Source organism: Copadichromis virginalis, linkage group LG20 (assembly GCF_057382275.1).
Source record: "Copadichromis virginalis isolate Kocher_CV1m ecotype Utaka linkage group LG20, C_Virginalis_male_GT1.1, whole genome shotgun sequence".
In the NCBI taxonomy this organism is placed as follows: domain Eukaryota; kingdom Metazoa; phylum Chordata; class Actinopteri; order Cichliformes; family Cichlidae; genus Copadichromis; species Copadichromis virginalis.
In genome coordinates this window covers 3833511-3848127 of record NC_140637.1, presented here as the reverse complement: position 1 = coordinate 3848127, position 14617 = coordinate 3833511, and the positions used below count along the sequence as shown (strand labels likewise).

At 40.3% G+C, this 14617-nt stretch overlaps 2 protein-coding genes across 2 annotated transcripts; both read left to right on the top strand.

Moving 5' to 3' along the window:
* Positions 1-459: 459 nt before the first annotated feature.
* On the top strand, positions 460-3646 carry LOC146684055 (uncharacterized). Its single transcript, XM_085444535.1, has 4 exons — positions 460-639; positions 1333-1489; positions 1651-1727; positions 2205-3646. The coding sequence occupies exons 2-4, from the start codon at positions 1354-1356 to the stop codon at positions 2499-2501; spliced, it is 510 nt and encodes a 169-aa protein (XP_085300661.1). The 5' UTR covers positions 460-639; positions 1333-1353; the 3' UTR covers positions 2502-3646.
* A 7461-nt stretch (positions 3647-11107) lies between these two features.
* On the top strand, positions 11108-14338 carry lhfpl5b (LHFPL tetraspan subfamily member 5b). The gene is made up of 3 exons (XM_085443924.1): positions 11108-11516; positions 12939-13175; positions 14254-14338. Exons 1-3 carry the CDS (start codon positions 11108-11110, stop codon positions 14262-14264), a joined length of 657 nt encoding a protein of 218 aa, XP_085300050.1. The 3' UTR covers positions 14265-14338.
* The last annotated feature ends 279 nt before the right edge of the window (positions 14339-14617 follow it).

The window sequence follows — 14617 nt, the reverse complement described above, 5'->3', positions numbered from 1 at the left end:
TTGGTCCTCTCCTCTGTACATAAATTATCCTATGATGCAAAGAATATCTGTAACCTACCTTTGTGTAAGTTATGTTAAATTATATTTTAAAAACACACACAATGACATGCAGGCACAACCAAATGATGTTAAAAAAAACTGGTCCATTTCCATTTTATTAAGTTTCAGTTATAATTTTTAATGTTTTAAATCTTGGTTGTAGCCTTCAAAAACGTGAAATCATATTACTGTTATGTTTGGCCATTTACTTTTTCGCTTTTACTACATCCTAGAATTGTTCATTAATTGGGAGGTTTTTATGGAATTTGCAACATCAAGTTAAACCGAGGTTCTTTGGAAGTTAAAATGTCAAGCAGATTTTTATGTTACGGTGACTACATTTTGTAAGTTACAAATATAGTTCGCCAAGACAGCATAACGGTTTCCAAACGCATTAATACCACAATGTCCATGTATCAAGTTCGCAACGCGCATTAATCCCAAAGGCTGAAAAGCCAGCAGCGATGAGTGCTCCGCCTCCGCGCTGACTAGCGTTGACGCAGAAAATGACTCTCAGGGGGTTATCGACACGGAGGAGCTCCTTAAAAAGTTGATGGAAGAAGGCATTGATGTCAGACGACGAGGCGCAAAGGTTTAGAGGTAAGTCGGGTGTGATTTTGTGTTTTTATAAAAATTACAACGTGTAATTTTACAGTAGAGTTAGCAAAAGTCCGAAGAGCTAGCTTTAACATGGATGAATGCTAGCAGTTAGCTAAGTTTTAAACAAAGAAAGGTACAAATGTGGACTATTTAGACTGTTGGTGGAATGTTCAACGTCTGTCTGCCCGCCGTATTCCAGTGTTTTATCAATAAATAGTCACTAACCGTGTACAACAATGTAAAAAAATCAATAATTTCTCAAAACATGCTAGTATGTAAATATAGGTATTAACAAAATCGTTCTCTAAGCAAAATTCATCCCATCTAACGTGTTTCCCGCTCAAAGGGATTTTAAACAATGGAAGGTACACATTTGTACCATTCCACCTACTTAGTGGGATTTGGGATTTTCGAATATGAGAACTGTAAGCTCTGCGTAGGGACACTGTCTGCAACCCAAGAATTGTTAAGATGATTGGGGAAACAGCTAATGATTTTTTTTGTCTCTAAATCTGATTATTATTATTTTCTGTACTAACTGATTAATCAATCTGTTTATTAGCTTTAGAATTTTTGTTCAAGGGTTAAAGCACTTTACATTTATCTCCAGTCTGTGTCTTTAAACATGTCAAAAGTTTAAATCCTCAATGTAAAATGTCATTCTTTTGTCTATTCTGCTCTTTTCATTTCCAGTTGTGTGATGAGGTTGATTTAATGCATCCCTGCCAAGACAACATCTGTCGCCGCTTTAGCAAAAACTTCACTGCTGTTCTTCAAATGACCAAGGATTTGCCACTGAAGAAGGTCTACATGGAGGCAAGAGAGAATGCACTGGCTGAAGACATTACAGGTGCTAATTTGACCTCATACAAATAGTAAATTTTGTGACAATTCATTTGCTCTCTCTTCCAAAGATAATTGATGTACCATAGTGTCATGTGAAGAGCATGTTAATGGGAATTTGCATGCTATCAAAATCTAATGAAGTGCATTTGCATCTGTATGACCTAGGAATTGACTTCAAGGGGGCACTTCTCTTGCCATCCATCTTCAAGGAGAAGATAGAAGATTTCATCATCCTTGGAGAGGTAAATGCATGATGCAATGCATAGCCTTTGGCCACAAGTTTCATTCTTGGTGTTTTGTTGGCATGGAGCTGAATTCAGCTGCGGTTCAGCATCACAGCTAAGCTAATGTAGGGGAAACACTGCTGTTAATCCACAGTGCTGCTGTGCTCTTGGGTTTTGTCTGGTGTTTATATAGATAGATAGACCTTTATTGTCCCCTTAGGGAAATTCTTCTTCACAGGTACTGTCACTGTCAGGAGTGATTGCTTTTGCCCTTGAATATTATGTCAAACTTTAGCAGCTTATCAAACACTACCACAACAGTCATTGGTCAAGAAGCTTTTTGTTTGGAGTATGGGCCATGTTTACAGGTTATCAGAATAGACAGTTTTGTTTTCTAGCAAATAAAGAAGGTAATTTGAGGAATCTGTTGAAAATCCACTTGGCACATATTGCTTAAACATACTGTATACTAATGTTTTTCTTCCTCTTCTGCAGAATACTCCCACGAGTCCATACCCAACCATTCGAATGAAGGATAAGAGTTGGACAACTGCCCTCTTAAGACAGTGTCGCCGTGTTGTGACAGTTGAAGGAGTGGATGTTTGCTCGTGCCGCTCGCTGGATGAGGCCTACATCTCAGCATTCTCCACCTTCTTCGTGTTCAACATGACCTACCCTGCATACTTCAAGAAAACACTTGTCTTTCTTCAGAACTGCATTGTCAACATAGGAGACCAGGGAGACAAACCCCTGCCAGTAAGTGTCGCCAGGGTACTTAACCAACTCTATTAAATACGCCCCCACCCAAGTGTCACTACCTTATTGACTACCCAATGCTGATTTTGATGTATGGTCCTCTTCGCCCTTTGTGGTGTATGAGATATGAAAGCAAGCATCAATATTTCAAAAATCTAGCGAGTAAATGCAAAAACTTTGTAAACATCACTGCAACTCTTAGCAATCGTCATCAAATGAAACAGTGCTGGGAGTTTTCTTCAGATAAGTTGCTTGTTGACTTTGAACATTCACTCAGCACAAGTGTCAGTGTGCCATTTTCATCTCTGCCAGGTGACTTACAGAATGCTCTGGAAATGAACAAAAGTTTTACAGATGTGCATTTTCAGGATAAAGTGCTTCAGCGTGTGTCTGCTATATCTGTCAGCAGTGTCAAATATGAACTTGAGGATGTTTTTGTAGTTGGCCATGTACACACTGAAGCCATACCTCAATTCTTTAAAATCAAGTATATTTTGAATGTTGATACTTGTTGGGTATTGTGTGGGAAACTGTTACTTCCTTGCACTTGTGAATGTCATTTCCATGCTTACCAAGTGGCAGTTGACAATGACTGGATCCTGTTCAATCCAGGAAATGAATTAGACTTTCAAGCTCTAGACACCTATTAAGTTGATGATAGGCGGTTTGTGTCCTTGAGGTATTCTGTGTGACGTGATTGCAAGAACATTTTTATGTATGTGTGCGTGTGCGTGCGTGCGTGCGTATGTATGTGCGTGCTTGTTGAAGTAGAGCAAAACATTTGTGTGGACAGTTTTTTAAATACATGCCATCTCTGTGATCCGTCAAAACATTGTGTTCAGGTGTTTAATGTCTTTATGTGATTGTTTACTTTTTTCTTTTTTTTTTTTTTTCTTTTTTTTTTTTAAATGAATGTATTTTTCTTGACATGTCCTATGGCAGGGGTGTCAAACTCAAATACACAGTGGGCCAAAATTCAAATCTAGAACAAGGTCGCGGGCTAACATTAATATTTATTGAAAAATATCTTCCTCCAGATATAAGAATGAATCTCTTCTTATGGACTCAAACAAGTTTTGCTGAGAAACTGAATATGGAACAAGCAAAGCTTAATACTAAACAATATATATATATTAGCTGTATAATACCAGTAGGCCAGCTCTAATAGTCATTTGGTATGGCTTCACGGGCCAAATGTAATTAGGCGCCAGAGTTTGACACCTATGTCCTATGGCAATATACGAATGTAATCAAGGATGTATTCCTGTGGTTGTTTAAGTGCTTTGATGTGATTCTATTATCGAAAATAAATGGTTAAATAACCAAATATTTTGAACTATTGGGGGTACATTTTTGTCTCTTTAGGTACGAAATAGGTTGTCGCTGGGGGGGTACCCTCATAGGTACCCTATTGTACCCTTTTCAAGGGAACATTTCTGTACTATAGTTTCAAGGTACATTTATGTCTTAGGAAAGTACATGATTGTACTTCAGATGGTACAACTTCATAAGGTACAAAAATGTACCAAGCCTAAAGGGTACAGAAATGTCCTTCAAAAAGGAACACCCCCAGCGACAAGCATTTGTACCCTTTTTGGTACACTTTGGTACCCCTATTTCTGAGAGTGTATGTAAATGCAAATGTGTGAACAGTGAGGACAGTCTGTTCCTTGTCTGGCTGTTTGTTCGGGTGGACTTATGGGGGGGGGGGGGGGGGAGCATTGCACTCTTAATCAATCCTCTGTGCATAGACTGTAATAAGTAAGCTCACTCACTTCAGTCAGTACACTTAATGGCATACTGCCCCCTCTTGGACACTGATATTAAAGGTTTTTGGGGGGTTTTCATCAAAGAATAATCACTTTCAGTCATTTTCTGTGCTTTTATTTATTCTCTTTGTGCACAATGGCAGTCTGTTTGTAGTGTTTGGGTATAGAAAAAAAAATCTCATTACTGTGACGCCAGACACACATTCCAAGAGCTGTAACCATAGCCGATGCCTCAGTTATCCCAAAGGTAGTGATGCGGGGTTGTTTGGGCGGTGTGGAGAAAAAAATTAGCTCTTTTCTCTGTTTGAAATAACAAGATGTGTCTAACTGAGGTCTGGATCAGCTCCTGCTTTCTGCTGCCAAGTCATGCCGACTCTACAGAGAAGGGATAAAAGAAGATTGGCCTCAGAGCCGGCTGGACGAGCATCCATGGAGCGGCCGTGGCGTAATGAGGGAAAGAAAACATTAATGGAGGGGTCAGGCGTCAGGGAGGAGAGGATAACATTTGGGTTGTTTCCTGAACACGAGCTGTTGCTGTGAGCGAAACACAAAAAAATGCGACTGTTCCATCTCTTGTTGTGGGCAGAGCTGCAACCATTACAGCACCTGCACTGAACTCACACGGCTCGTTATTTTAAACAGTGTCTGCAAAGAAACAAAGGCACGCTAGAGCAGGGTCAGGGCGACTGATACAACAGAAGGAGGTGTTTAGAAGGATATTACTGTACTCACAACCTCAGAGACATTAAAATGAGGGAAGTAAGGGAAAACTAGAAATGCACTCAGAGACTGGCTAGTCTTCTATAACAACCCCGCAGCATACTGATTGAAGAGGTTTATTAAACTGAATACTAAGTAGAAGACCGTCTTATTATTCTCCCCCCAACCAGCATCAATGGGCTGCACTTTCCTCTGGGCTAGTCATAAAAAAAAACAGGGCCCGAGTTTAATATTCAGATGAAATCATCTTCATATTTAATTGGCACTGGCATAGAAAGCTAGTGTAGTGTGGTGAAAACTGGTTGTTTGTCATGAATCCAAAGTCCAGGAAGAAAAAGTCTCTTTTTTCTTACAGTCAGAAACCGGAAGATGACACATACAACATTAGTGTTATAGTGAAAAAAAGGAAAGAGTGTGATGATGACAGAATATCTGGCAGGTTTTCCAGAAAACATTATGACGCACTCTTCTCTAAGTCACACCAGCAGACTTTAATCACATCAAGGAATAAGCATGTCGCTCATTTGATGAAAGTTGGCCATAAACGTAATAAAGCTGCCGAGGTTATTAGAAGTGCCACAGGCCATTTTACAACAGCTCACACACCTTATATTGGATTATAGGGAGAAATATGATGAACCAAGATAGTAGAACTTGCCCATTTACAAAGGACCGGAGGAGGTTTAATGGCTTGTGACTGAAGCCATTCATACACATTAATTCCTACAGCAATGACAACCTGCAGTGTTTTTCTGAGCCCTCTGGAAAATCTCTGGCATCGTTTAACAAGGGCAGCAACTCAGTTGTCTGCAAAAATGAGCCAAATGCTGACTGTATACACAATATGTCACAGTATGTTTTTTTAAAAATCTGTAAGTAAGTATTTAGTTGTTTGTGGGTTGCACATATGTTTAGAGCAAGGACGTCAAACTCATTTTACACCACGGGAGACATTCAGCTCACTTTGATCTCACGTGGGCGGGACCAGTGAAACGGCATCATAAAGATGAAAAACTTCCCTGTAGTTATAAAGCTTTACTTGTTTCACTGCTTTATTGTGTAAATAGTGGAAAACAGGAACTTTTCTGTCATTTATTCGTTTATCTATTACTTAGTTACTTTGGTGTGGTATGAATGGTTGGGGGAGGGGGGGTTCTTCAACAGGAAAAGCTGTAAAACTAATTTTAATACAATTTAAAGTTGAAAGTCTATGCATTCCTTCACATTTACCAAAACCATCTAGTTGGAGTGTGTTTCGGGTGGATTCTGGTCCGCAGGCCTTATGTTTGATACCCCTGTGTTTGGATTCCTGGCATTTATAAGCTGTTGAAGAGGCAACCAAATTAAAAAACAAAACTCCTAACACTAATGACTTATGAAATGATTTCCCATTATTGTCCTTTTGTTAATTACCACACTATATATTTGGGTTTTATGTGACATAGTAAACTGTATTGTTGCATGATCCACTTATCTTCTTAAGTAGAGGACAAACACACCAATATTTTCAAAGTTTCTAGCTGTCTGCTGGCTGTTTGGTGCTGAAAACTTATTTTTTCAGAACATTTGTGCCAAATGTGGCTGCCTGCACCTAAAAACGGTGTCATGAGGGTAACAGAACATAACAGAAAAACAATAACGCTTTCCAATAACAAAATAATCAACACTAAACAATCAGCCTTGAAATTGCTTATTTTCTGTAATTGGTTATTTAGTGTAGATGAATGAAAAAAAGCTTCATTATATTACTTTTTCAAATGTTAGTGTCATAAGTGCTGGTAATAAGTAATTCAATGATAAAAATCCTAATTCTCTCCACCAGGGTCTCCTCCTTATCACTTCACTATCAAGGAGTCAGTTACTCACTTTAACCTGACAGACGGCTTCAGGAAGAGTCATGGAGATTGAAAAGTGCTTCCTCTTTATAATAATGAGCTTCCAGGAGCTTTGGAAAAAGTTGTATTGTTTTTCCCTAATCTAAAGTCACGCCGCAGTTTTGTTTTGAGGGATCCTTGGACGAACTGGCCTGGGTTTTGGAAATGAAATGTTTCCATTTTTAAATTTACATGATGCAGTATATCAAAATGTCTTCGCAAGTGATGATTTGCAGCATAATCTGTTGTATGAGGTACACAGAAACTCTATTTAAATGAACTCTAAGAGTGTGTGGATCAGCATAGGAATAAATGAGCTTTTTTAAGCATTTTTTCAGATTTCATCACCAATTTAACACAATATATTACTCTATTACTATGCTCCAAAATAAAAGGCTTCTGCTTTGATCTGAGGAGAAAAATCTCTTAACATAATAAATTAATGTCAGACTATAACATATATGTATGTGTGCCAAGTAAAAATTTAATTAAAAAATGGAAAAACGTTATAATTTTAATGACAAAACAAAGTTGTTAACTCCATTTTGACTCAACATTTTTCAACGCAACTCCTTCCATACCTGGATGGATTATTGTTGAGCTGGGCTGTCTATAGCATTATTTGGCAGCCTTAAATCCACCAATGCATAACATTCAAGAGGATATCACTTGGATTCAAGGGTGGGGAACGTAAGGGTGCGTTAGTGGCATCAGTGTCTTCATCATCCAGGAACTGACTACATACTCTGGCCACATGAGGCCAGGCTTTATTTTGCAACAGAAGGAACCCATCGCACACTGCACCAGCATAAGGACACTGGCTCTCAGACCATCACTGACCCACTGTCAAACTCATCATGCTGGATAATGTTGCAGGCAGCATAACATTCACAATGGCATTTCCAGACTCTTACATATCTCGCACATGTGCTCACTATGAACTTGTTCTAATCTGTGGAGAGACTGGGTGCTAGTAACGGACCTGCCAGTTTAGGTATTCGCTTGTGAATGCCAATAAAGCTGCACGGCACTGAGCTGTGAGCACAGGTCCTACAGAAGGACATCAGGACCTAATGCCACAGTCATTTTGTAGGGCTCAGCCAGTCCTCCTCCTCCTCCTGTTCCACTCAGAAAGGAGCAGATACCAGTCCTGCTGCAGGGTTGATGCCCTTCTGTTGCCCAGGTTTTGTGGCCCAGCTCTCACTCAGGTAACAACCTGACTCCTAGTATCTCCTCCACATTCTCGAGACTGTTCTGGGAGACATAACAAACCTTGTTGTGACGGTCTGTAAAACCTAAATGGGCTGCAGGTACCATCTCATACTACCAGTGTTGACAAGGAGACTAATAAGCAGCCAAACTAGAGACAAGTCAGTCGGGAGGGATAAGGAGAGAGCAACGGTCTGTGGCTGCAACCTGCAACACCTTTTCGGGAGTTGTCTTGTTGTTGCCTCTCCAGTGCACCTGTTGTCACTTTAATTTGCAGTTAAACAAGCAAATGCGATTTACACTCTGTCCAGTCATGCATCCCAACCAGACAGATCGATATCGCTGAAGATTACTTGATTTTGTTTTACACCGTGATGATCGAGTGTTTCCCTTCATTTTATTTGAGCAGTGTATTCCAGTGCTATAATTCACTGGCATTTAATTTCACAATCAGAAGTGCAGCTGCAGATAAGATTCAAATCCTAATTTGTTTCCATGGTGTCTTCTGATTAGTTTATTTTGGGTCTTCTTTATTTTAATTTCTTTTCCCTTTTTTTTCTTTTTTTTTTTACATCTTGTGTCATCATCTTCAGACGTGCCAGACATTTGCCAAATCACTTTCACTCACAAAGATAAATTCTTTAACCAAGACAAAGATCCTCTGCTTTGTCTTTTCATGCCCCTGAGAATGAAAAGAGCTCAAAACTTTAAGGGTGACAGACACTTAGAGGACTGAAAAGCCTGGGCAAACAATGCTTCATTCTCCTCAGCCAACAGGCAGTGAAGTGTTGCTTTAATTCATGGTCAGGAGCAGGTGACAGCTCTAAAACTGCAGATGGGTATTCTTGAGTTTGTAGCGAGGTGAGGAAATGGTGAGACAGTCAAACACAGTCTTCCTACTGCTAATGGTTATATCTTGTGGTTATAGGGCTTCAGAAAGTATTTGTTATCCACCTCATATCCCTAAGAGTTTTCATTATTTGAATTTTTATAAATGAAGAAGTGAATGCAAAGTGCTGAATGAGCTGTCTTTTTCTTCAGATATTTTGACATGTTGTCAGAGGAAAGTTTGGTTTTATTAGAGCTGTAAAAGATATGGGCAAAGTTTTATTACTGGATTGCTTTTTTATGTGTGTACTTGCTTCGTTTCGTGACCAGCTGCCTGGCCTTGGCCCCTGATGGATAAATAAAATTTAAGTGTGACATAAATGTGTGTGCAACATGTTTGGAACAATCTATCTTTTTTTTTCTGTGCACATATCTTCTTCAATGAGACACTGAAAATACAGACAGCTTCCTGAAATCTTGACATGACGGCCTTCACGGGCTGTCACATATATCAAGAGATTACACCTCATTAGAGCAGCGCTCAGAGATTCCTGAGACTGGTTTTGATTGGTCTTTTTTATCTAAACTGTGATGTCTACTTTCCATATCATCCATCTTTGTGACTGTCTCTCAGGCAGAGCTGGTGTTTTCCTCTCCACTACCCTCCCGAGCTGCAGGGAGCCATCAGGGATCCCCCGGGAACGCAGGACAACCACTCATCCCTGAATGCTGTTTCACTACACATGGCACAGTGTCACGGAGGAGGCCCTCAAGCACCTTGTTACCGACACTGACTAGTGGGTGAAGAGCACAGATGGTGGCACGCTCTGTCCGGCTGCTGCTGTCAGCCTGGAGCCGTAGTTGTTATCTCACACTGAATGTGGCCACTAGTTTGAAGTGATAGATTTTTTTAAGAGCAAGGGAGCCTGCAAATGAGGTTCACTTGTATGCTATATTTCTGCAGCTGGATTTTCAGCCCACAGAGGGGACATTTCTTTTAAAAAGGAAAAGTACCAAGTGACAGAGACCATTATCCAGAAAAAGCTGGACTCGTCAGCGTTAATTAGATCTCCGCTTTGGCATCGAGCCTCACAGAGAAGCCGGGTTTTTTTGTTTGTTTGTTTTTTTGCTAAAATTAGTGGGCTATGAAATTTGAAGCCCATCCGCTTGTGTTTCCACATCTGTGTCTTTTCTGACTCTGACTTTACTGCAGCTGAACTCTCAACATCCTCAGCGACAATCGAAAGCCATAACCCAGCCAAGCTGCCCCCTCCCTTTATTATAATTCATCAAAATAAGATACTTATTGTGTTCCTGTCGCTGGCACTAGCTTCCAGATAAGCAGAACTCCAATAAGAAGACTCAGCTGGAACAATATTGAATTTGATATCAGCAAACCTTTATTTGAAGCTTCCTGCGCATCAGCCGCGAATTTCAGCAAACCTTATTCGTTCTGGCTCCGTATTCATGAGTTTCTAAAACTCGTTAAATATCAGATTATGACATTTAAGGAAACTGAGGAAATGGGGAGTTGGTAGAAAATTAAAACCGTAAAAATGTAACAGTTAAAAAAAAAGAGTGTTTACTGTTTATATTTACCTGTGGTTGCACTTTGGGCAACACAAGTAGCTGTTTACTTTCAGAAAACAGAATGATAGAAAAGGATTACAGTGTTAAAATCAGGCTTGTGTAGGCTTTATGTAAATAAAAACGTATAGTGTGACAAATCGATTGCCTTGATACTAATATTTGAAGCAGTGTTCAGGATAAATAGTTGTGTTTTTAAGCTTTTTAGTCAAAAGTTTGTAATATTAAACACCACGAAGAACTTTCTTTCACATTAAAGCGGAATCAAATGGATGAGTTTCCTGGCTGTGTAATAATAACTGTTGTTTATTTTAACCTCGCCTGTTCTTGCCTGCATGAAATGAATTAATTAGCTGTAACACACAGCCCTGTACGGCAGTTCATTCAAATGCGCTGTGTTAATTTACAGTAAATTAGTTTTAGTTACTTGCGGGTAACACTGCATCTTCACGCCAAGCCTTATCAGGTAGCTGTCAATCTGTGACATCAGAGAAACGTCATTAATTAGGCTGTGGTGCTCTCCAGGGTGCTGAATACTCAGCCAGTCCGCAGAACGAGCCGTGTGTGTCTGTGTGCGTTTATCCTTCCAGCTCTACAAACAAACCTCTAACAGACCTGCTTTCTTTCAAAAGGCCGACACAAACTTTTTGCGGACATGGACCTCCTTCCAGCGCAGGAAGCTGCCAAAATCTACCACACCAACTATGTGAGGAACTCCCGAGCCATCGGCGTCATGTGGGCTGTGTTTACCATCTGCTTCGTCATCATCACCATTGTGGTCTTCATCCAGCCCTACTGGATCGGAGACAGCGTCAACACCCCGCAGGCCGGCTACTTCGGCCTCTTTCACTACTGCATCGGCAACGCGCTGACCTCGGAGCTCACCTGCAAGGGCAGCATGCTGGACTTCGCTTCCATCCCCTCACCGGCTTTCAGGACTGCCATGTTCTTCGTTGGGACCTCCATGCTGCTGATTGTGGGCACCATGGTCGGCTTCAGTTTGTTCTTCTTCTGCAACGCTGGAAACGTCTACAAGATCTGTGCATGGATGCAGCTGGCCTCAGGTGAGGGACAAAGCGAAGAGGGTTGGTTGTAAAGTTGTTGTTCCCTTTACTCAACTGCAGTTGGCAGATTATTAGTATAAATTAGCTTTTCTCAACTACGTTTATTTGACACCTATAAACAGACAGATTACGAATTACATTAAAAAGTATGAGCAGTGTGAGTAATCATAAAACTGGTTTCACCTTCATCTTTAAGATGTTTGTTTGTTTGTTTGTTTGTTTGTTTGTTTGTTTGTTTGTTTGTTTGTTTGTTTGTTTGTTTGTTTGTATGTTTGTTTGTTTGTTTGTTGGGGGGAGGGTTGTTACAAGCAAGAATATTGCTACGCATGGGTAATTGTTCATATGCGATGATTCATTAGACAGTAACCAAAGATAATTTTTAGCTTTTGCCTTTTTATAGTTTGCAGTGAAAAACTAACACTAAACTCACTAAACTCTAGGATCAGCTAAAAAAAAATAATACCGCAGACATTTAAAGCTGATTTTAAACAGTCCAGATGTGACAGAAGTGCAGACTTTGATCTTTAATTCAAGGGGCTTATTAAAAGTATTACAGCCGTTCATAAACATATTCCAACATTTTTCGTAGCTGAAAAAATGAAATGGAAGTTGTTTTTCTTTTAATATTGATGCATCACCTGGTGGATCTGTTAATACAATGGAAACAGACAAGGACAAGGAACAAAAGTTCTTGTGACCATAAATTACCAGTTTAAATAGAAGTCTGATGAGGTTCAGTTCATCGGTTTTATTATAACTATTCGTAAGTAATAGCTCAAATATTTCATCACCTCAATACCAGAACTCAAACTAAAGAGGCAGCTGTAAAGGAGCCATGAGACCTGTGCTTCTCTTGTAAGTCAGGTGTGAAACAATGAGCTCATCCCGTCACGGGTCGAGTTCTCACCTCTCCAGTTTCAGGTGTGATGTGCGTTTGTTGTGAAGGTTGTTCTTCGCCATGGCCAATAAGGAATCCTGTTTCAGCCCAGACTCTGACACCTTCGATAGCAGATCAGTTACCTGTAACAAGATCAGGTGTTGCTGTGTCGTTAAATTTGCACCTAAAACCATACGAGGGCCAGGAAAACGATAAAAGCCTGTAAAACTTTATGGGCATGTATCTGCAAACTCACATTCTACTGTAAGTAGCTTTTGGGGAAGCCCAGAGGAGACGTTACGGGAAGAACAGCATTTAAGATTTAAGAACTTTCATAACGGTACATCGTGCAAATGGCTCCACAGAGCATCATCTGCCTTGCTGAGCCATAAATAAATAAAAACTTTGGCACTTTATGGAGGTACATCATGTATTATCATGCACTGGGGGCTCCAGAGCACCAGATTATAATTATTTATCAAAGTAAGAGCACACAAGAGGTAATTATTACAAGGCTTTGCCATTTCCATGTCCTTCCCCCGCAGGTGTGTTGATGGTGATGGGCTGCATGATTTACCCAGATGGTTGGGACTCTCCAGAGGTGAAGAGGATGTGCGGCCAGAGGACAGATAAGTACACGCTGGGAAACTGTACGGTGCGCTGGGCCTACATCCTGGCCATCATCAGCATTCTGGACGCCATACTCCTGGCATTGCTGTCCTTCACACTCGGCAACCGGCAGGACAAACTTCTGCCAGATGACTTTGAGCTGGATGGAGCAGGTGAGGGCTGTGGGGTGGTATGCAGACTGAATGCTGGGTATAGAAACAAATATTTTAATGTGTCATAGCTGGCATAGCACAAGTATAATGTGTGACATATAAAACAGCCACATTCCTTTCAGACTGGCTTGCTGCAAGGTCCTGCTGTTGTGCATGCCTGCTCTCTGTTAAGGCTTGAGCCATCATTAGAAAAAATTGCTTCACCTTAAGAAACGTATCCAAGATTGGAGATTTTTCTGCAGTTTTTTATATGCAGTCGTGTGAAAAAGAAAGTTACCACAGGACTCTTTGCAGGCCCGTGAAAAACTAAGTACACCCCATGTTTCAGTATCTTGTAGAAGCACCTTTAGCAGAATTACTTGAAGTTGTTGTTTTCAGTTTGACTATATGAGTCTCTCATGTGTCTGTGGAGGAATTTTGACCCACTCTTGTTTACGAAAATTGCACTTCAGTTCATTGCAGCCATTTAATTGTACACAGATCTCAAGAAATCCCACCACAGTATTTGAGTCAGGTTGAGGTCCGGACTTTCTGGGCTTTCAGTTTGCCATTACAGCTGTTTTCTTGTAGATTTGCTGCTGTGCTTGGGATTCTTGTCATGTTGAATGACCCATTTTCAGCCAAGCTTCAGCTGTCAGACAGATCCACCACCGTGCTTTACAGTTGGTATGAGGTGTTTGTGCAGACATGCCATGTTTGGGTTTTTATGAACCACCAAATATCTTCACTTTGGTCTAATCTAAACTTTGTCAAATGAGCAGTTTTACAGTTATTTGTTGCCATAATTTGCCCAGTGTCCCAGTGGCTGAAGTCCATTAAATCTTTTTCTTGTTAAATCTGCTCCCTTTAGGGCTTACCCACAGAAAATCATTTTCCTCCATCTCGCCTGATCCCTAGCTTTCTTCTCTGTTACACCAACTCTCTCCATATCCTCCTCTGCGCTCTTTCCCCTTTACCTCCTGCCTGGTAGATCCATGTTCAACATCCTGTGTCCAACATATCCAGTCCCTTCTCTACACATGGTCAAACCATTTCAGCCCTGGTGTCCACAAACATTTCTTTTGTTTCTCTTTTACAGAAAACCCTTGATTGAATCCACAGACCTTCAGAGCCAGTGTAAAATACCATGATGCACTTTGGGTTTTCACCTCTCTTGTCGTCTAATGTTTACTGTGGTTTTGATTAATAAGATTTTGTGCTTCCTTATTTTACTATATATATATTTCACAATACCCAATAAACAAGCCCACAGAAATCATGTATTGTATGAAGATCTGTTTTATTGTATGGTGTGTTGTACAGCTTTGTAAGTCGACAACTCACACAGAGTTTATGTTCTTGAATCTGACACCAATGTAAGTTTTTGTTTTTCCCCCCCATAGGTTTCGACAGATAACATAGGTTACTTGGATATGATCTTTTTGGGACACCATGACATAATA